The sequence below is a fragment of the Jaculus jaculus genome, chromosome 1 (assembly GCF_020740685.1).
Source record: "Jaculus jaculus isolate mJacJac1 chromosome 1, mJacJac1.mat.Y.cur, whole genome shotgun sequence".
In the NCBI taxonomy this organism is placed as follows: Eukaryota; Metazoa; Chordata; class Mammalia; order Rodentia; family Dipodidae; genus Jaculus; species Jaculus jaculus.
This window is the reverse complement of record NC_059102.1, coordinates 157,325,968-157,346,855: the sequence shown is the minus strand read 5'-3', so window position 1 is coordinate 157,346,855 and position 20,888 is coordinate 157,325,968. Positions and strand designations below refer to the sequence as shown.

Genomic DNA, 20,888 nt, shown 5'->3' with positions numbered 1-20,888 from the left:
CTCTGTCATGGGCTGGGCAGTGTGGATCCTGCCACCTGCTTATATGCACCTTCTCCGCCTAGGGCTCTCTCTCTCTCTCTCTCTCCAAAGACCCGGGTGCCCGAGCCCTTCCATATGGCCTTCCCACTCGCCTTTTCTGACCCTTCTCATGTGCATAGCTGCTGAGGGCCAAGGGTCCCAAACCTGATGCCTGCCACTTCCCCTGGGGAGCTGAGTGTATGACAGTGCCCACCTTGTCCTGGCTCAAGGCTGTAGCCAAGGAGTGTTCCTAGCACGCGTTCCCCTGCTGATCAACTCTGCCTTTGGGGAACCCAGAACCCCACAGCCCGAAGGCAGCCTGCTTTATTTCCTGCCAGCTGTCTCCCACCACAGGGAACTTCGGGTCTCTGGCACTGCTTGGGTTCTTGCTGGTGGCCTTCTCTCTCCTGCTGACTGCGTGGGGGGAGGGACACTCGCAGCTTGGTTCAAAGCCAGGCTCTGCTCTGACCCCAAGGTCACCCTGACAACATCCTGAGCTTGTGATCCTGCTCTGTGAAATGAAAACCACAACCACACACACACTTCTAGGGGTGCTTAGGAGGAGGGCAAGAAACACCCCTTGGCCCTGTGCCCTCGGGGTAGCCCTTAGGGGACTCACCAGGCACAGGCTGTGCTTCTCCTCCCTACCCCAGAGCTTCTCCCTGCTCCTGACCCTCCAAGACCTTTCCTGCTGTCAGCGGACACTGCTCCACCCTGTGACTGCTCCAGCAGAGCCAAACTTTCCACTGTCGAGTCTTCCATTCCAGGCATGATGGCTTCTAGTGCCCCTCCCCAGCTTGCCTGCCATGCCCCCACCACCCCTAACCCTAGACAGACCATTGGTTTTGACCCCAACTCGGACATCTACCAGTCTGGTTACTCAAAGTGTCAGTTCAGTTTCCCTTGCAAAGAGTGGGGTGAAGACCTGGGAGGACGGAGCAAGTCAGCACCTGCACATGGCATTCACCCCACTGTGGGCACAGCCAGTGTCGGGGATGTTGCCTTCCTTAGCATCCCCACATGCCCTGTTGTGCTGAGACCCAGAAGCCAAGGTGCCCTGTGCCCCTAGAGGGGCAATGACCTGTTACTGCAGATCACCCCAAATGCCCACAGAACTGCACACAGGCCAGAGGGGATTAGAACTTGAGGTGGGGCTGGAGCACAAGGCAGAGGGGTTCTGGGCAGGAGTGGCTGAGGATGACCATAGGCCAAGGACCTTCCTGGGCATACAGATTCTCAGTGACCCTCTCTTCTTGATCTGTCCTTGTGATGACAGTGAGGCCAGTGGCAGAAGCTGTGACACTGAGACTGGGCCTTGAGGCTGAAACCATAATCCACAGCCCACTCTTGGCCCTGGCACCCTCCTGTCCAGTTGTCCTAGCAGATCTGTCCTCCAGACTCCAATAAGGCATTGCAGCCTGGTTTACAGGGGCCTGCCCCAGGCACTCGTGTTCCCCATGCTGCCCCTGGGGAACCTCACGAAGCCTCCTCTGGAGCCCTTCTCAATACATCCGACGATGCATCTGAAGCAGCCACTTGTGTGACTTGGGCACAAACGTTCCCGAGGGCCCTAAACTTTTAAATATCCCGTGTGGTATAACATCTACCCTTCCTGTTGACTGGATAAACATTTAAAAGTTGGGGAGATGCCTCAGTGGATATCACGGGTTATATACCAGAGTTCAGATCCCCTGAACCTGTGTTAGTACAACCTCAGCACAATCTGTCGTCTCACACACCTACGGCTAGACGGAGGCCGAGATAGGAGAATGTCCTGGAAGCTTGAGGCTTAGTTAGCCCGGCCCACACAGTGGCGGACAACAAAGTGACAGACCCTGCTTCAAACACGGTGGGAGGTGGGGACTGACACTTGAGGCTGTCCTTTGACACGCATACACACACATCAACATATATGTAGTTATACATATATACACACGTGCATATATACATATACCCTACCCAGTGGTACCTCTTTTCAAATGTGTGTTCCCAGCAAAGAAGAAGGGTTCTACCGTATCTAAAGTTTGTCTGCAGCAGAGCTGTGGAAAACAAGTCGGGGCGTCCGGCTTGGTTGAGTCCAGCTGTGCAGGCTGTTCACAGTGCAAGGAACACCACTCACTGATCCTCACTGCGCTCTTGTTTTTATGACAAGCACACTGGCACAGAGAAGAGTCCTGGGGAAGGGGTAGGCTCCCTTTCCTAGTTCAGACAAAGACTTGCCCAGGCCAGTGGTTGCCATGAGAATGGGAGCGGTCTCTACCTAGGAAATACACTGATCCCAGGGGGAAACAAAGCCACGTCCAAAGTCTCCTGAGAGCCAGCCCGAGCAGGAACTAAGGAAGGTGGCTTTGTCCCTGCTCACCAGGCCCGCTTCATGCTGGCTGCCCAGTGGAATAGCAGCCTGAAGCCAGTGGGCAGGAGGGTTGAGGGGACTTGGGGTCTGCCCCACAGCAGGCCTGGGCCCCTACCTCTATGGCCTCTGGAGTGTGTCCTGAAAAACCTCAGGTGGCCAAGCACCAACCATCTTTTCCTTATTTGGGGAAGAAGTTTCATTTGTTTACTTTTTTGTTAATTTAATTTATTTATTTGAGAGTGACAGAGCAAGAAAGGCAGAGAGAGAGAGAGAGAGAGAGAGAGAGAGAGAATGGGAGCACCAGGGCCTCCAGCCACTGCAAACAAACTCCAGATGCATGCACCCCCTTGTGCATCTGGCTAACGTGGGTCCTGGGGAATCGAGCCTCGAACCAGGGTCCTTAGGCTTCACAGGCAAGCGCTTAACTGCTAAGCCGTCTCTCTAGCCCAACGTTTGTTTACTTTCTTAGGGTCTCAAGTAGCCCAGGCTGACTTCAAACTTATTGTGTAGCAGAGGATGACCCAGAACTTCTGATCTGCCTGCCTCAACCTCCTGAGTGCTGGGATGACATGCCTCCTGGCTACCCTGTGACTTTTAGAGTGGTGTAGCATTGCCTTGGGCACGTGGGGGGGGTGGGGGCGACAGGGAAGGCTGGCCTTTGCCTGGTCCAGGAGGCAGCAGGAAGCAGTCATTGGCAGCTCCTTGACAGAATAGCTGGTCCTGGGAGAGACATAAACTTGGAACCACAGACAGCCAAGCCTGGGCTGAGGAATATAAGGGTCCCTAGGTGGCCCTGTCTGCAAGTCCCATGGGCTGAAGATCACTATGCGGGGCAATTAATGCTGAACAAGAGGGCTGTCGGAAAGACTTGGCTTGCTGCTCTTGGGAACCCGGTGGGAATGCAGATGTATCAATCAAACCACACTTTGGCTTTTCCTTGGTCAGCTTTGATGGGGTTCTGGCCTTGGGCCAGAGTCCTGAGGTAACATGAGGCCTCCGGGCTAGTGAATTATCTCAGGCATTTCTTAGCGAGCACTTACTATGTGTCAGATGATGGCCTACTAGGTGCTTGGCATTTTGGAGCGACCAAACCAGGTTCTGGCTTCCTTTTGCACAGACGTGGAGTGTAGTAGATTGAACAGTGCACCCCTCCCCCAGCGCATCCTGCCCCCTGGCATCTGTGCGAGGGTGGGTGTGGGCTTTGTTAGAAGCATAGCCTTTCCTGAGATGAGCACCCTGGGCATAGGAGGCCCTGAAACCAAAGCCTGTGTCCTTAGGGGAAAAAAAAAAATGTCAGGCAGCTGGAGACCAGGGACAAGGGGAAGAAGCTCTGGGAAGAGCAGGGTCTACAAGGACACAGCCACCAGGGCTAAGGGTCACAGAGGACTTGTGGGCACACAGCAGGGGCCATCTCCCTGAGAGATCCGAGGGAAAGCAGGTCTGCCCTTGTTCTGACCTCCAACATCTGGCCACCAGAGCAGGTTCTCTGGTTTAGATTCTCCCAAGTGAAGAGTGATTTGATGGCAGCCTCAGTAAATTCTAAGGCCAGGGGAGTGCAGAGGACACTATTGATCCCATGCTCACAGAAATCTCTCTGAACAGCAGATGACGTGGCCCTACGAGGCCCATGACCTGGAAGGCTTCCCCGTGGTAGCGGCAGAAGCAGTGCATCCTCAGGGGTGGGTGGCTGGAACTGGCAAGGGCCAGGGAGGCTACAGAGGTGTTCCGAGAGGCAGGCTGCCATCTGCATGCACACTGGTGCCAGGGACCTGGCTGGGCAGCATGACACTTGAACTCAGGAATCACAGGCCCAGGATGGCACCATAGGCAGTGGCACAGGCAGCCCTTCTCTCCTGTGGGGGGGGGGGGTCATGGCTGTCCTTTTCAAGTCCTAGGAGTGACCTGTGGGTAAGGCAGATGACACATTATTCCATTTTGTAAGGAGAACTGTGGCAGCCAAAGCCAGACCGAACCCACACAGAAGCCAGGTGTCAATGAGGCCCAGACGTCAGGAAGTCCTCCTGCACCAGTGAGGCCAAGGGCCAGCAAAGAGGGGCTCCCACAGAACCCTGATAGGTGTTGACTTGGGTCAGCTGAGTCCGTGCCGGTGTGGGGACAGTGGCATGGGACTGTCATCGGGAGGTGAAAAAGCTGTTTTCACAACCATCCAGATGAGTGGGTACTCTGGTTTTCCGCAGGTTTTGTCTCCAGCCCTCAAAACTGTTTGCAATCTGGGAAATAAATTCACCGCCTCTCAAATCCGCAGAGTAAGCGGCGACATCCGAGCCCGTCTCTGTCTGATTAAGTGTCTCAGGAATCTTACTCGGGGTCAGCTCCATTTCTTGTTAACTCTAGTCTCTGTAAACATCATTCCATCGGGTGTGAAAACCACTTGCCAGTCAGATTTTCTCACCTTGGGAGAATCCTTGAGTGTGCTGTTGATTGCTAAGAAGTCCCAGGCGCCACTGAGCAGGGGTTGTAGCAAGTGACTCACTGCCGAATGGGTTCCAGGGTAAACATACCAGGTCATTTCAGAAAACTTCTTTCCTTTAATCTTTTGTCATTTATTTGTGTATGGTGGTTGGGGAGGGGATATGTGCACGTCACGGCACATGTAGGGGTCAAAAGACAATTTCAAGGTGTCTGAGACAGGGTCTCTTGCCATTGCAAATGAATTCCAGCCTATTTGTCCCACTTTGGGTGGAGACTTTGGGTGCTCCTGGCCCTGCCTCCACTGTCCTAAGTGCGTTGGGATCACAGATGCATGAGCCACTTTGCCTCTGGATGATGGGGCGTATCAACTCGGGTCTGTATGACTTGTAAATACCTTTAACCTCTGAGCCATCTCCCCAACCTCTCTTGGTTTTTTTGTATGTGTGTGGGGGGTGTGTGTCTGTGTTCAGGTCCGTGTGTGTGTGTGTGTGTGTGTGTATGAACACATGTGTGCCTTGTAGGTCAGAAGTTGATGTGGCAGTTCTTCCTCAATTGCTTTCCACGTTATTCTTTGAACCCTAGAGCTCACCAGTTTGGCTAGTCTAGTTACACAGCCTGCCCTAGGAAATGCCTGGGTCAGCCTCGCTAGCACTGGCAGTACAGGCTCATGCTGCCTGACAGGCTTTTCCGTGGGTTCTGGGGACCCGAACTCACACCCTCATGCTTACTTAGCAAGCACTTTACCCACAGAGCCATCTTCCCAGCCCTCAGAAGACTTTTATGTCAAAATGGTGTCTTGAGTTTGGGCTGTTATGCGTCTGGTCTGGGCTGGGCCGTGGGGTGCTGGGACATGGGGAGAGCCAGGAAATGCTCCTCTAAAGAGACTGCGTAGTTGAACTCCAAGAATATCTCCTGGGGGTGTGGTGGGGAGAGAGTATTTCTTTCAAGGCAGGAAATGGAGAGCCCAGAGCGGCATCGCTTCACTCCGGTGGCCGCACAGCGGTGGCCGGGCCCCAGGCAGGCAGCAGCTGGAACCCTATTAGAAAGAGGAGTCTCCAGGGAGCGTCAGACACAGCGGATGCCCTAGAAACTTCCGGGCTCTGCCAATCAACAAGGATGAGGCCACACAGGAAGGGGAGGGGCAGGGTGCTGGGGCAGGCTGGGGCTCAACAGGTATCCCGGCACAGCCTGCAGAGATGCCAGATCTGGCAGCCAGTGTGGGCAGCCAGCCCAGTTCACTGTGGCAGAGCCGGCTGCAGAGTGGCACAGAGGGCAGCTCCGTGGGTGGGCAGGGGACGGATAGCCTGGTCCTGGGGAGGCCTGGCAGCCTGCTGGCAGACAGAAGGGGGTTCCCCAGACATCTGTCACTTGCTACCTAGTGGGGGTGGGTGGGGTGGCTCTGGGCCCTTGACCACACATGCTTCCAGCATCCTGCCACCACCCCCCCCCCGTTGTGGCGTGGATTGGCATGGTTCTCCTGCCTCTATGAGGCGAGGTCCAGTGCTCACTGCCACCCTGTGCTGTGAATGACAGCTGAGCAGGGCTACTCCTAGGAGTCTGTGTTGCCACCTGTGGGAGGTGACGGATGTGGGTGGGCTGACCCTTCAGGGTGGGCACTGCTCTGGGCTTTGGATGAGTGGGGGCATCACCTGCCACTCCCACCCCATGGAGACTTCATACACAGTCCCTGGAGACACACACTTGCGGAAGTGGTTTCTCAGATCAGCAATTATGAAAATACCCTGCCTGATGTTTATGAAGACCATTTTCCCCCTCGCTGCTAACGTGATAAGCAACACGAGTTCTTCCTGATGGAAACAGTCATGTGCGGAAAAACTTGATTCAAATTAAATTGTCTCATTACTTTGTAATAAGTCACCCACAAGCGTTTTCCTGCGCATTATGAGATGTGCTACCTGCCAAGAACTGAGGGAGACAAGTGATCTCACGGAAAGACCTAGCTGCTAATGACAGGCCACGGTCGCCTCTCCCAGACTAAATGAGGGCTACCACACTGAGACGGGAGCCGGGGTTCCTCCACCCAGGTGGCATGGATCCCAGCTTCCCAAACCTGCTCGGAGTCCTTGACTGAGTCACTGACCCTTACCCGGCATGACCATATTCATCTACAGATGTGGGTATCAGTTGTGCCCCTAACACATCAGGTGGATGACAAAAGGCGTATCTGAAAGGTCCACGCAGAGCACCCCATACACAGCAGGAGCTAAAGACCGTGAGCTGAGAAGAAAGTTCCCCAGGCTTCAGACAGCCTGGTACAAACTAAGACACCGCCATGTGCCTTCCCTCAGGTTTGGCTCCAGGCCACTGCTGGCCTCAGCAGAGGCCCCTCAGGTGTCCTGATCTGCAACTCAGCTTTCCTGTGTTTTAGAAACGTCCCTATCCTAACCCTCGTGTGACATGGGTTGTGGGACCCTGATACAAGAGCTGTGAGTAGACAGATGAGAATCACGGGCACATGAGGAGGAGACACCAGCCCCCTCACTGGGCTCCCAGGGCTCCCAAGGGTTCTGCTTGTTTGGCTTCAGGAGGGTTACCTCTCTCCATGGGCATGGCTGGGGTGGTGACGGGAGAGGCAGACACTTGGTCCAGCACGCAGGCCCATAGCATTCTGGGAGAAGATGCTCCAAGCTCAGGGCTAAGGAACAGGGGCCTTGGCGGTGCTCACACAAAGGTCGAACATCCAGGGGCCCAAGAAACTGCCTTGCTACAAGCAAACCCTGTCCCCACAGCTGGCCTGTGCACAAGGGGCCACCCACTGGAGGCCAAGAGCCAGCATTTGTACATCCACCCACAACTCAAGACTCCCCGCTTTCAGAGTCCTGCTGAGGACCACAACGGCTGCTGATGCTCCCCTGAATTCACTTCTTCACTAAAAACAAAGAAACAAACCTTAAACCAGGCCACAGAGCTCTCCCACTTAAAATACTCCCACAATATTCTTGTCATTGTTGGGGACGAAATCCAAACTGCCCATGTGGCTGAGACCCTTGGTGCTCAGATCCCTGCCTCTCCCAACTCTCTCTCCTCTAGCTTTGCTTCTGTTCCCCCCCCTTTCCCAGGGCATTCATCAGCACACCCCCTTGCCCATCACCTTTGCATGGCCTATGTTCTTTGCGCAAAGCTGTTGGGGTCTTCAGGTGCCAGGCTGCTGTCATTGTGCAGATCCCTCAGGGGCCTGCCATCTTGGTGACTACAGCCATACTGCGTCCCTGGTTCTCCTCGCCTCTCTGCCTGTGTTTGAAACTGTGACTTCTCTGCTTGGTTTACAGCTGACCTCTTGAGAGGAAGAGTCGCCCAAGGACAGGCCTAGAACTGCCACTTCCTGCCACAGCCTCTGCTATTTGTTTCTGAAGGATGAATCTTGCTCTGTCTAAAAGAAAGCCTGCTGCTCTAGCTACCAGAGTGCACGCTCTGGCAGGGATGGGCCATGGGCACTGGGGTGGACCCTCCTGCAGGGGCCCATACTTCCCCTCTGCAGAACACCAGCTCCAGGTATCCAAGCAGCTACGGGCTCCTTGAGTGACTCTAAGTCAGACACACACATGCAATATATGGAGCGAGCTCTGTCATTATCGCTAGGGTCATGGAACTTTTATTTTTATTTTTTTGGATTTTTGTTTTTGTTTTTCAAGGTAGGGTCTCACTCTAGCCCAGGCTGACCTGGAATTCACTATGTAGTCTCAAGGTGGCCTTAAACTCACAGTGATCCTCCTACCTCTGCCTCTTATGAGCTGGGACTAAAGGTGTGCTACTACACCTGGCCCATTTTTATTTTTAAAACCGTGTCTCAGGGGGTGAGTGCATGTGCATGCACATATGTGGGGTGTACGTGCATATATGTGTGTGCATGTGAGGAGGCGGGAGACAACCTTGGTGTCGTTTCTCAAGAGCTTTCACCTCTTTAAAGACAGGGCCTCTCACTGGCCTGCGGATTGCCAATAGGCCAGATTAGGTAGCTGCACCATGAGCCCCAAGGGTCCTCCTGATTCTGCCTCTTCGGTGCCAGGATGACAGGAATGTATCACCACATTCAGCATTTTCACAGGGGTTCTGGGGATCAAACTCAAAATTTCATGCTTGAGAGACAAGCGCTTTTCTAAATGAGCCATCTCCCAACCCAGGGACCTTTCATTTTTTAAAAAAATATATTTCATTTATTATTATTATTTTTGGTTTTTTGAAGTAGGGTCTCACTCTAACTCAGGCTGACCTGGACTTCACTTTGCAGTCTCAGGGTGGCCTTGAACTCACAGTGATCCTCCTATCTCTGCCTCCCGAGTGCTGAGATTAAAGGCGTGTGCCACCACGCCCCACTGGGACCTTTAATTTTTAGAAGTGGGATGGTTCCTTGCAGATGTCACAAGTGAGTCGCTCTTCTGGATCACCTAGGCAGGCAGAGTGCAGCCCGCAGCTCTACTGAAAACCTTTCTCTCCATGACCCCTGATTCTGCGGGCCCAGTGATTCTCCAGGCTGGAGTTGGGGGGACTGCTCTCATGGGCTGGGGTGGGGTAGGGCTGGGTGGGGGACAGGGTGGTTCTGAAAGCTCAACCTTCCACTATGAATGGAATTTTCCCTCAATGGAGGTTCACTGTGGGGCAGAACAACTGCCTGGCATTTTAATATGAACGCCGGAAGGGGCTGTTTATGCCTCTCCTCCTTCGTTAATTAGAACTGAGAGGCCAGGCCTGCCCCATCTGTCTGTCTCAAAGCCCGCTCAAAGGGACCACATGAGCAGGCTGGCAGACAGGCACTTCTTGTAAAGTCTGTCTCCTTCTCTGTCCTGTGGGGCTGGACACCTCATGGCCATAAGCCATGGGAATCAAGATGCATATGGCTATCAGCTGGGACCTGGGCTCCCAGGACAGGAACTTAGCTGAATTTTGCAGCCCTCCACCAGGCCTGCCTGCCCTGGAAAGGTCTCCAAATAGGAGAGCCCACGAGAAGCCCAGGCCAGGCCGGCCCTGCCTCTGAGCGTCACAGCATGGGGCCCCGTGATGGCCAGTGAAGGGAATGTGTTCTGAGAGATGCATGGCCACGGCTCTCCCCTCTGTGTGAATGTGAATGAGGGTGTGTTTACCCACAGTGGAATGAGCAGCATCCTGCACACGCGGGTGACCTGTCACAGGCCACATGCCTGCATGACATGTCACTGTACTGAGCTGTGTGGACAATCCTCCCCAGAGAATGCTGGGCAGAATTCCTCAGCTGTGCATCATCTGACGGGGCCACAAGGAGCACGTGGTCTACCGTGGAAATAATACTCTTGTGGGATGGGTGTGCTTCTGTCCCATGCGTTGCTGTTTAAAACATGAGATCAGTGTCACCTAAGAGGCAGCTCAAGAAACATTAAAATCCTTAGAGACGGTTTAAGATGGATTACCTCTTTCCTCCCTTCCTTCCTTTTTGGTGTATGGTATATAGGCGTGTGTGTGTGTGTTCATGTATGTAACCTCAGACACACTCAAGTCATGATGTGTGTGTGGAGATCACCTTCCACCTTGTGTGAGGCAGGGTCTTTTGTTATTCACCATTCTGTTTGTCAGGCGAGCTGGCTTTTGCACTTCTGGTGGATTCTCCTGTCTCTTCCTCCGCCCATCTTGCCACAGGCACACCGGGATTACAGAAACCCAGCACAGTGTCTGGTTGGATGCCGTTTCCCTGGCTTGGAGCTCACGTACTCATGCTGGATGGAACGCATCATCTCCCTAGTCCTCGTTTACATATTGACTGACTGATTGATTGACATTTCTTTTTTTAGATGTTATGCTTTTTCTTTATTATTTTTTAATTAATATATTTTTATTGACAACTTCCATAATTGTAGACAATAACGCATGACAATTCCCTCCCTCCCCCCGCCCCCTTTGAAACTCCACCCTCTGGTTTTTCAACATAGGGTCTCAATCTAGCCCAGGCTGACCTGGAATTCACTTTGTAGTCTCAGGGTGACCTTGAATTCATGGCGATCCTCCTACCTCTGCCTCCCAAGTGCTGGGATTAAAGATGTGCGCTACCATGCCCAGCATAACTCCAGATTTTTCATCACAAATTTACTCATTTTCACGACTGGATTAATCAGAGCTGGTCAGAGAAACAAGCCTCATGCGCTACTCAGTACTGACCTATCTTCTATGTACAGATTGATGAGAATCACTATGAGAACTGGGCTGGCATAGGTACACAGGTCAAGAAGTCCCAGTCTGCTCTCCTGCAAGTTGGAGAACCAGGAAATGGAAGTGTCAGCCTTGAGAATAAGGGCTAACATGGTAAATCCTGGCAGAGTCTGAAAGCCTGAGGGTCAGGGTCAGAAAACATTTGTTTTTAGGTCAATCAGAGAGTGAATTTATTCCATTCAAGTTTTTGAGTTTGGATGATGCCACCCACAGTGATGAGAGCTCCTGTTCTGCCAGCTGAAATGCTACTCTCAGACACACCCAGAACTGCCTCACTAGCTATGTGGGCACTCCTCACTTCACCCAAGTTTATGATAAAGCAGTTACAAGATGAACCACGAGTTGGAAGAAGATATACCGAGATAAATAAGCACGGAGGAGTCTAGAACAAAGAAGGGCTCAGAAAAGGCCAAACTAACAATGAAAAGTAAGCCACGGCTATGAATACACATTCATGGGCTAGGTGGCCTCCTTTCCATAGTGACCCAGGTGGTTCTAGTATCCCATGCCTCTGTCTTCACAAGGCTGAGGAAATGTCTCTGTAAGAGCATAGGGAAATACTCTCTAAGAAGAAAGCTCATAGCCACTTGTACTTATAGAAATAAGCACAACACTTTGGGAAGCAAAGGTGCCTCCTGTGGAAAGCTGGCAGAGACTGTGACTTTTGATCAATTCCATATTTGGAGAATTAAACATCAATTTCATCTAGCAATTCACATCTAATAACCACGTTTTCCTTGAGATGGAAACTCACTGACTTGCTAAACACTCACTGTGAACAACTTTGGTAACATCAAGATACTTAGCAAGGTGAAATAAAAGGGAATCTATTACATATCTCTAAGCATTTATTCCAGTTTATAAAGTTTGATTTTCAATGAAAATGAATTGTCATATCTAATCTCCTTAACACCAAGTTCCACAGTGCCCAGCAATGTCCTTTTAGTATGGAATTTAATAATTAGAGCTACTATTTAAAACATTCATTTTCAATATGGAAGTACAGAAAAAAATTCTAGGACTTTTGCTAGAATTATAAAGTTAAAAGTGTAAGACTTTCTCATCCTAGAAAATTCATTGCTTCTGAGTTGGTGCATCACAATATGGCACATTTTCTTTTTTTTAATATATTTTTTTAATTTTTTTATTTATTTGAGAGCAACAGACACAGAGAGAGAGGCAGATAGATAGAGAGAGAGAGAGAATGGGCGCACCAGGGCCTCCAGCCACTGCAAACGAACTCCAGACGCGTGCGCCCCCTTGTGCATCTGGCTAACGTGGGACCTGGGGAACCGAGCCTCGAACCGGGGTCCTTAGGCTTCACAGGCAAGCGCTTAACCGCTAAGCCATCTCTCCAGCCCGATATGGCACATTTTCAATAAGAAGCTCTTTCCTAGGAACCAATGTCAGCATACTGTGGTCGGTGTGAAGACCTTGTACAACATGAGTCCAGAGCAGCAGCTCAACACCACAACCTATTTTCATGAGCTCTTCTATTTGCTGAGGAGCAGTCTCACTTTTATTACTTTTGAATTCTTCATTTATCTTCACTCTGGCTGCTTCTAATGCTCTGGTGTCATCTTTAAAAACTTGTCGGGCTGGAGAGATGGCTTAGCAGTTAAGCGCTTGCCTGTGAAGCCTAAGGACCCTGGTTCGAGGCTCGATTCCCCAGGACCCACGTTAGCCAGATGCACAAGGGGGCGCACGCATCTGGAGTTCGTTTGCAGTGGCTGGAAGCCCTGATGTGCCCATTCTCTCTCTCTCTCTCTGTCACTCTCAAATTAAAAAAAAAAAAAATGACCAAAGTATTTTAAAAAAACTTGTTGTCTTGTCCTGTGCAGTGATTTGAAGAGCTTTAATACTTTCACCGCCTGCCCCATGGCCCTCCACACTGCGGCCACCACCTTTCAACCAGTGATTGATATTTCTTGAGATATGGTCTCATGTAGCTCAGGCTGGTGTCAAACTCACTGCATAGTTGAGTCTGACCTTGAACTTCCTGTTCCTCCCACCTCCGCCTCCTGAGTGCTGGGATGATAGGCATGTGCCACTGTGCCCAGATAGATGGAACAGTTTGAGTTCTCTGTAGATGTTGGCGATCAGTAGCTGATAAACCTTTCTGTACAGACCCAGGCTTTGGGGACAGGACATGGGTCCCTGTTAGAAAGCCTCTCCTCCTAGGTGTGATGCAGAACATCATGCCAACATGTAAATATATGTGTGGGGCTGTGTTTCAATTAAACTTTATTGACAAAATAATCAAATTTGGTTCCTGAGGACATTTGTAAAAACATAAGTGACGTATCTACATGGCACATGACTGCCAGTAACAGAAGTCAATCCCCCTGCAGATGCCAAGCTGACAGGGCCTGGCACAGGTGCGCCTAACTTAATATATACCACTGTGCTCCAGGGCAGACAGGGCATGTGGTGTGGAAATCAGGTCACCCGTGACTTGCCCTAGAAAGGTGTGTGAGGCTCAGATGAAGATCCCGCTCATGAGAAATAACCACCACACCAGGGTTTTGTGCTGGGTTGGCTCAGAGCTGGGGTCCCCCTGGACTCTGCCTTCATGAGTAATAATTATTAAGTGGTGATTAATATAGTAATTATCATAATTACTGTGTTTATGTTAGTGAGCGCTTTAGGTGGAACTGATCAGACCTGCATAACTTCCCTATGAGTAGTGAATCTTGTCTGGGTTTCTTTTTCTCTTTTATCTCCTTTTGTAAAAAATATTTTTAATTTATTTATTTATTTATTTATTTGAGAGAGAGAGAGAGAGAGAGAGAGAGAGAGAGAGAGAGAAAGAGAATGGGTGTGCCAGGACCTATAGCCACTGCAAACAAACTCCAGATGTGTGGGCCACTTTCTGCAACTGGCTTTTCGTGGGCACTGAGGAACCAAAGTCACGTCCTTAGGCTTTGCATGTAATTGCCTTAACCACTGAGCACTCTCTCCAGACCTCTTTTGATTTTACCTAAGACAGAATCTCACTGTGTTGCCCAGCCTGCCATGGAATTTACAGTGTAGCCTAGGCTGGCCTCAAACTTGCAGCAAGCCTCCTGTCTCTGCCTCCTGAGTCCCAGGAATGAGCCAGGTAGGGATTGATTTATTCTATAAATGGGAACCAAGCACAGAGAGGTGGAGAGACTTGCCCCAGAGCACATAGCACAGCTGGAGGCAGAGCCCGTTGCCTAGGGCGGGGGCTGGAAGCAGCAAGCTAAGACATGAGATGCTGCCCAGCCAGGTGTGGCCCCTCCCTGCCTTCGGCCCTTAGGAACCCATGACAGGATGACTGGGGGGAAGGGCCAGTCCCAGCAATACTTTCTGAGAACTGGCTGAGCTGTGATGAGCTCCTGGCCGGCCCTGAGGAGATTCTGTTAGTAGTCTATGCAAAAAGACCCAAAACCCCCAAATGAAGTGGTGATCTCTGATCTCACCTCCGTCCCACCAGTCTGTGACACAGTCTGAGTCTCATAGTGGCCCATAGAGGACAAACGCTGATGGTGCAAAATCTGGGACAGGCAGAATCCCGCCTCATTCCTGTGGCTCTTGCTGACTGTGGTTAAGTGACTGGAGCTCATGCAGCCTCAGTTTCCCCATCTGTGAAGTAGGGCCACTGTGCCCTGTCCCAGGAAGGATATATGTGTGGCTGAGTCCATACCAGAGTGCCCGTGTCACAGATGTTCTCTGTCTCTCAGGTCTCAACATGCTGCATGTTTGCAGATGCCACACCGTGCCCCGTGGCCGTGGCAGAACTTCTCTCAGAACCGTGGCTTCTGCTATAAGCCTGTTCTCCCACGCCCTGCAGGTCAGAGATCATGCTGGACTCAGAGCGGGTCAGCAGGACCACCTCTACCAGCGCTCCATGGGAGGCTCTGGGTCAAACCTCCAGTTTCTACCCCACTTTCTACCCGGTTCCTTTGTTGGAACCCCTTCCTTGCCTCACCCCAGCCTCCAGCCCCATCATCCTCCTTTGTCCCAGATAGGGCCTTGTTGACCTGGGATGGCCAAATCCTCCAGGGCCATCTTCTAGTCTTTTGGGTTATTTGCATGTATATATGTGTGTAGAGTGAGTGCATGTTTGTATGCACGTGGGTATGCTATGTGTGTGCAGGAACATGTACGTGTGTGTGAGTGTGTGTGTGCAGGAGCATATGTACATGTTTGTGTGAGTGAAGGAACATATGTACATGAGTGTGTGTGTGGGTGGGTGGGTGTGGAGGCCACGGGTTGATGTCTGGTGTCTTCTACTGCTTCTTCACCTTAGTTTCTGGAGACTGGGTCTCTCACTGAACCCAGAGTCTATCTAGTGGGCTGGATAAGGTAACCAGCAAGCTCCCATGATCCTCTTGTCTCCTTCCTAGCACTGGGATTACAAATACACCATGTCTGGTTTTTATGTGGGTGCTGGAGATCAAGCTTGACTGGCAAATATTTCATCCATTGAGCCATCATCACCGCAGCTCCCACCTATTCATAATGTCTGCTGATTTGTGGGCCTGGACCCGGCCAAGAGCACATCATCACAAGCCTCAGCCCCTCTCTGCTCTCCTGCCCAGGCTTGAGTCACACAGGCACTGGAACTTGGTGGTGTGTCTCAGCAACCCTTTGCCCATAATGGGGTGACTTATTCCAGCCCTGAAACTATCCTGGTAGAGATATGGAGCAAGACTCAGGTCCTGATGGCATAGGTACCAGGAAGAGACAGGACCCACAGCACACAGACAGTCCTGGGAATACCTTTCTCCCTGAGTTTGGAACCAACCTCATCCTGAATTAGTTCAAGGCAATTAGCATATTACAAGACACCTGGCTCGTGGGGCTGGTGACCCTGCTATGTGGTGCTGGGGTTTAGGGAGGATGCGGAGGGGGTATCTTGGCTTCTGTTTATTGGATTCTAGCATTAGTGTGTGGGGGGGGCAGGAGGATCCTGTTTCCTGAAGCATAACCCAATACTGTCTGCCAGTCCCTATCTCTGCCTATAGCCATGGACTCCTTCTCCTTGCTAAGGCCACCTAGAAGACAGGATTAATTCCTACACACACACACACACACACACACACACACACACACACACACACACACATACTCACACACAGAGCCCCTGGCACACCATGGCCTCAAGGCTGTGAGGAACACAGGCTTCCATGCCTGGCCAGCCACAGTGGAAATCGGGACCGTGACCTTGTCCATCCTGCTCGGTCACTGTTTCAGGCCCACCCAGCCCCTGTCCTCTGTCTCTCTGGGGAAAAGACCACCTTACGCGGAAGAAGGAAGTGATGTTTGGAGTACACTGTCTTTGCCAGTGAATCCACCGTTGTGAATGGTTTACGAAGGTCCATGCCCAATACCTGAACAAACAGGGAGGCTCAGGACAGGGCTACCACTGCCCCTTCTCCCTCAGCATTCAGGGCTCCCTGGGGAAGAAGCTTGACCACAGTGGGTTTCCTGCAGGGGCAGACTGAGAACGAGGGGAATGTGCGGACATTATTTAGTCAGCTAAATAATGGAGAGGGTCAGCCCACCAGGCTGAAATCTAGAAGACCACACATGGGCATGGCTGGTGCCAGCAGGTAAGGAGTCTGCATCCCCTTCTTGGCATGGAGGCATCCTGGACCTCTGAAGGAAGAACGGGCAAGAGTGGAAGGATGCAAGGGCCTGGCAAAAGTTGGCAGCAGAGCCAGGTGGAACACGGGGCCACTTCTGCATTTCCATGTAGTGGCTGGCTCAAGGATCGGAGTCCATCACCATGAGAGGGAGTACAGTTAGGTTGACTGAACCCCTGGAAGTGAGGAAGGCCGGCAAGTCTGCACGTGCTAGAAACCAAGGATGATCTGACTTCTTATCTCTTGCCTAGTTTCTTAGACCTGTTTTTCCACCAACAACCAGGACCCCTGCTGGGAGGGAGGTCTTTCATAGTATTTAAACATTGTGGTTGGTCAAGTTCATCCCCTGGAACTTGGTGTCAGGGCTAGCCTTTTCCTGAGACAGCCTCTAACCCTAACCAACCAGCTGTCCCTCTCATTCACCTGAGCTGGAAGACAGCCCATCACTGTAAGGTTATAAATACCTTTGCAAGGGGAGGGCAGGCTCTCTGAGCACTTGGTAACTTGAGGGGAGAGACCCCAGCAGTGACATGGCCCTGCCCACTGGTCACCACTGAGGCCAGAGACAGAGACAGAGCACCGTGCAGGGTGGATGAGCAGGTCCCAGCCCTGTCCCCCACTGATTGTTGTGGTCCTTCTGAGTCCTACACCTCTCTGCCTCCATGGCCCCATCAGGATACCATATCATCCAAGCTAGGTACCTTTCCTCACCTCAAGTCTTCCATCCATCCACACATCCACCTACTTATTCACCCACCCATTCACATACACATCTACTCATCCATCTGTCCACCCATCCAAGTCCAGGAAAAGAAGGACTCACGTGCCTGTTTCAGTTCTAATGTCAAGATCACTGGAAGAAAGGAAAGCGTGTGCATCTGATGGGTGGGAACACTGATACAGAAAGATGAAGCACAGGGCTGACCCCAACTCTTCCTCGGGCCCTCAGCCCCCGCTGCCAGAGGGCTCTGCTCCCAAGCCCTGCCGGGGGCTGCCCTCCAACCCACCCGGGAACTCTCTTCTCCTCTGTCCCAGGCCCTGCCCTCTTCCCACTAGTCCTTTTCAATCACTGAGCCCTGCTCATCCGCAGTGAAGCTCTGTGGGGCCTAGTCCAGGTCAGGACAGCTGGGGCACAAGTGTGCCATCTGCTATGCCAGGCTTCCGGCCACCAAGGCGGCCTGTGCCTTGACCTTGGTTAGCAGGTTTTCACTGGCACACATCCTGAGGAGCAAAGGCTTGCTGATGGGCTGGCAGTGGCCCAGGAGCGTGAACATGCTGGCCACCTGGCCAGACTTCTCCAAGAGGAAATCTCAGAGACGGCGGCAGGCTCTGCCGGCTGTGCCCTCCTGAGGACCTGACCGGGTTGTGCTGCTTTGTAATCCTGTCAGCAAAGCCAGGTGCCTGGCACTTCAGTCTGCCCTGGAGAGGATGGGGCGACAAAGACTTATCAGGGACAGGGGTAAGCTGGAGCTCCTTAGTCTTCACTGAGGACTTTTCATGGTGTAGTACTTGGCACTGGGTACCCAAACCTCTTCTCCGCCACCAGGGCTATGCTGTCCCTTTCTTTCCTAGTAGAATTTACTGAGCACTATTGGCTTGGCAAGGAAATGCTGCTAAAAGAAGTCTCAGTATATCATCCAAAGCAGGTATCTTTTCTTACCTCGAGTCACCCTTCCATCCATCCATCCACCCACCCACCTACCTACCCACCCGCATACACATGCATCCACCCATCTATCCATCCATCCATCTGCCCGCCCACCCATCCATATATTTATCTATCCACCCATCCACTTATCTATCCATCCATCCACCCACCCACCCATCTACGTACACATGCATCTACCCATCTATCCATCCATCCATCTGCCTGCCCATCCACCCATCCATATATTTATCTATCCACCCATCCATCCATCCAACCAACTGTCCATTCATCCATCTATCCATCCACCCATTAATCCATTTCTCTATCCGTCCATCCATTCATCTATCCATCCATCCACCCATAAATCCATCTCTCCACCCACCCTCATCCATCCATGAGATAGCCACCACCCATCCATGAATTCATCCATCCACTCACCCACCCACCCACCCACCCACGTGTCCATCCTCTACTCACCCACTCATCTGTACACTCTCCTTCCCTCATTCTGTAGGACTGAGCACTTGCTAGGTCCTATGCCAGGTGACAAGAAGGCGACTAGGCACAACTGGCCCTGGTCCTGTCCTGGAGGGGACACACATCGAAGGTGCAGGGTGGAAGGAGCAATTGCACATCGGCCTCTCAGCTACCGCACTTGGCCCAGGCAGAAGTGAGCTGGGGGATCTGCTTGTTCTCTCTCTAGTCCCAGGTCAGGCACCAACAGCCCTCCTATTTTGCCAAAGGTGGGGGTCAGCATCAGCATTTGTAGAGCTCCTGCTGGGTGCTGACTAAGTTTTGGGGGCACCTGCAGAGCTGGCTGCCTTATCTTCCCCTTGGCTGGCACGTGAAAGGGTTGTCCACAGCTGGACACTGACTTGGCATTCCAGCTTGTCTTGGATGCTCTGTGGTCACCCCTGTCCGGTCTGAAATCCAAACCCTGCCAGGCCTGCCTCAGGGTCAATGGTTGTATCCATTCAGGGTGACGACTGGCCATATCCATTTCTGGCAACTACTAGTGATTTCCATTCATGGTGGCTGTTTGGCACGTCCATTTGTGGTGACCACTGGCCAGCGGTGATAGCAGTTTCTGGCTAAGTATCCAAAAGGTATAATGGGTAAAGTACTTAAGAGTCATATGCCTATTTTAAAGGTCAGGAAACTGAGGCTCATGGGTGTCAAGAGTGGGACCTCAGCATCAAACTCCCCTGCTTACTTCCCAGACTGAGGGCCTGTGGTACAGCATGGCTAGAGAAGGAGGGGACTGAGAGACATGCGGTGGCTGGAGGTATATGGGGGTAGCTTGCTGGGGCTGGCTATGTGCATCTCTTCCTAGCTCAGTGCTCAGCAACCACACAATGGCAGCTGGAGATTGGCCATGGAGGCCATTTTCACACTGTGGAACTGGGAAATGGCACAGTTTGGTGCAGCCATGAGGAGGGGTGCAAGGAATGTCAGGTACACAGCATGAAGGTTGAAGAGGCGGAGGGTACCTTTGGCAGCCAGACTACAGAAAACTCCAGGGGGATGAATACAAACACCGTCCTTCCTTCACACCACCTCTGCTGGAGTGACTCAGGGAGGTGGGGAGTCGGGGTCCTGAGTCCTGGGTGGCACCTGCCCCACTCTGGCCATCCTTCCTGCGGAACCTGAGGGCCTAGAACAGCTTGGCTGCGTGTGGCCTGGAGGTATGCCCAAATACTGGCCTCCCCCAGCAACCCCTCTGTGGCTTCTGCATCGCCCCACCCATCTGCCTGCACTCCCCCACCCACCACCCACTTGCCACCTGGGAAATGTACTAAATGTGGTCTGAGGGTGCTGAGCCAGGCGCCTCCCTGTGGGGAGAGATGCACCACCCAGCTCCCAGGCAGGTGCAGTAGGGTCCAGAACAGGAGGTTGTGGCCCTCCTGCCTGTTTGCACAGAACCAGCCAGCAGCCTGTGAGGGACTGGCCTCTGGATATGTGGCTTTGTTGCTTCAGGCCTCAGCCGGTCATCCTCAGTATCTCTAGAACAAGAACCTTGACTCACAAGACAGTGGTCCTCAGCTTTGATAGAGTATGGTTTTGGAGCCAGGTCCCCAGGCCAGGCACAAAAGGGGGTCCTACCATCAATTCCCACCAGAATCTGTCCCACTGTTCTCAGAGCCTGGAGCTCGCTTCCAGCAGAACTCCTCACACATGGTCTTGAGTGGAAACCCCAAAGCCCCGAAGTCCGCCCTTGACACAGAGGAAACAAGTATGGAGTTGTAAAGTTTAATTTCCACTGTCAACTTGATTGAATTTGCAATCATGTAGGAGACATACTTCTGAGTGTGCCTGTGAGGACATTTCTAGATTAGATTAATTGAGGCGGGAAGTCCCACCCTGAATGGGGGTGGCACTACCCCATAGGCTGAGATCCCGAAATGAATAAAAAGGAGAAACCGAGCTGAATGCAGCATTTGTCTCTCTCTCGTTCCCCTCCCTCTCGCTGCAGATGCAATGTGACCATATGTTTCACACTCCTGTGGTCATGCCTTCCCCACTAGAATGGACCGTATTCCTATGAACCATGAGCCAAAGTAAGCCCTTCCTCCTTTAGTTGCTTTCGGTCAGTCAGGTATTTGATCACAGTGATGAGAACAGAGACTAA

General features: G+C 52.0%; 2 protein-coding genes across 12 annotated transcripts in view; both read right to left on the bottom strand.

The window, feature by feature from the left end:
- Shank2 (SH3 and multiple ankyrin repeat domains 2) overlaps window positions 1-20,888 on the bottom strand; it is a 609,914-nt gene that overhangs the window by 164,067 nt on the left and 424,959 nt on the right. The window lies entirely within an intron of this gene.
- Window positions 12,041-12,879, bottom strand: LOC123461596 (complex III assembly factor LYRM7-like). 2 transcript variants are annotated; one of them, XM_045152676.1, is made up of 4 exons: window positions 12,820-12,879; window position 12,647; window positions 12,378-12,588; window positions 12,041-12,116 (listed from the first exon to the last, which is right to left on the bottom strand). In XM_045152676.1, the coding sequence occupies exons 1-4, from the start codon at window positions 12,877-12,879 to the stop codon at window positions 12,074-12,076; spliced, it is 315 nt and encodes a 104-aa protein (XP_045008611.1). In that variant the 3' UTR covers window positions 12,041-12,073. The 2 variants fall into 2 exon arrangements, with proteins under 2 accessions (XP_045008611.1, XP_045008618.1); XM_045152683.1 differs by having other exon boundaries at window positions 12,041-12,119; window positions 12,381-12,588.

Coding starts and splice junctions, on each gene's coding strand:
- LOC123461596 (XM_045152676.1), bottom strand. CDS start 12,879: ATGGGGCAGGCGGTGAAAGTATTAAAGCTCTTCAAATCACTGCACAGG. Junction 12,117..12,377: donor CCTAGGAAAGAGCTTCTTAT/TGAAAATGTGCC, acceptor ATATTAAAAAAA/AGAAAATGTGCCATATTGTG.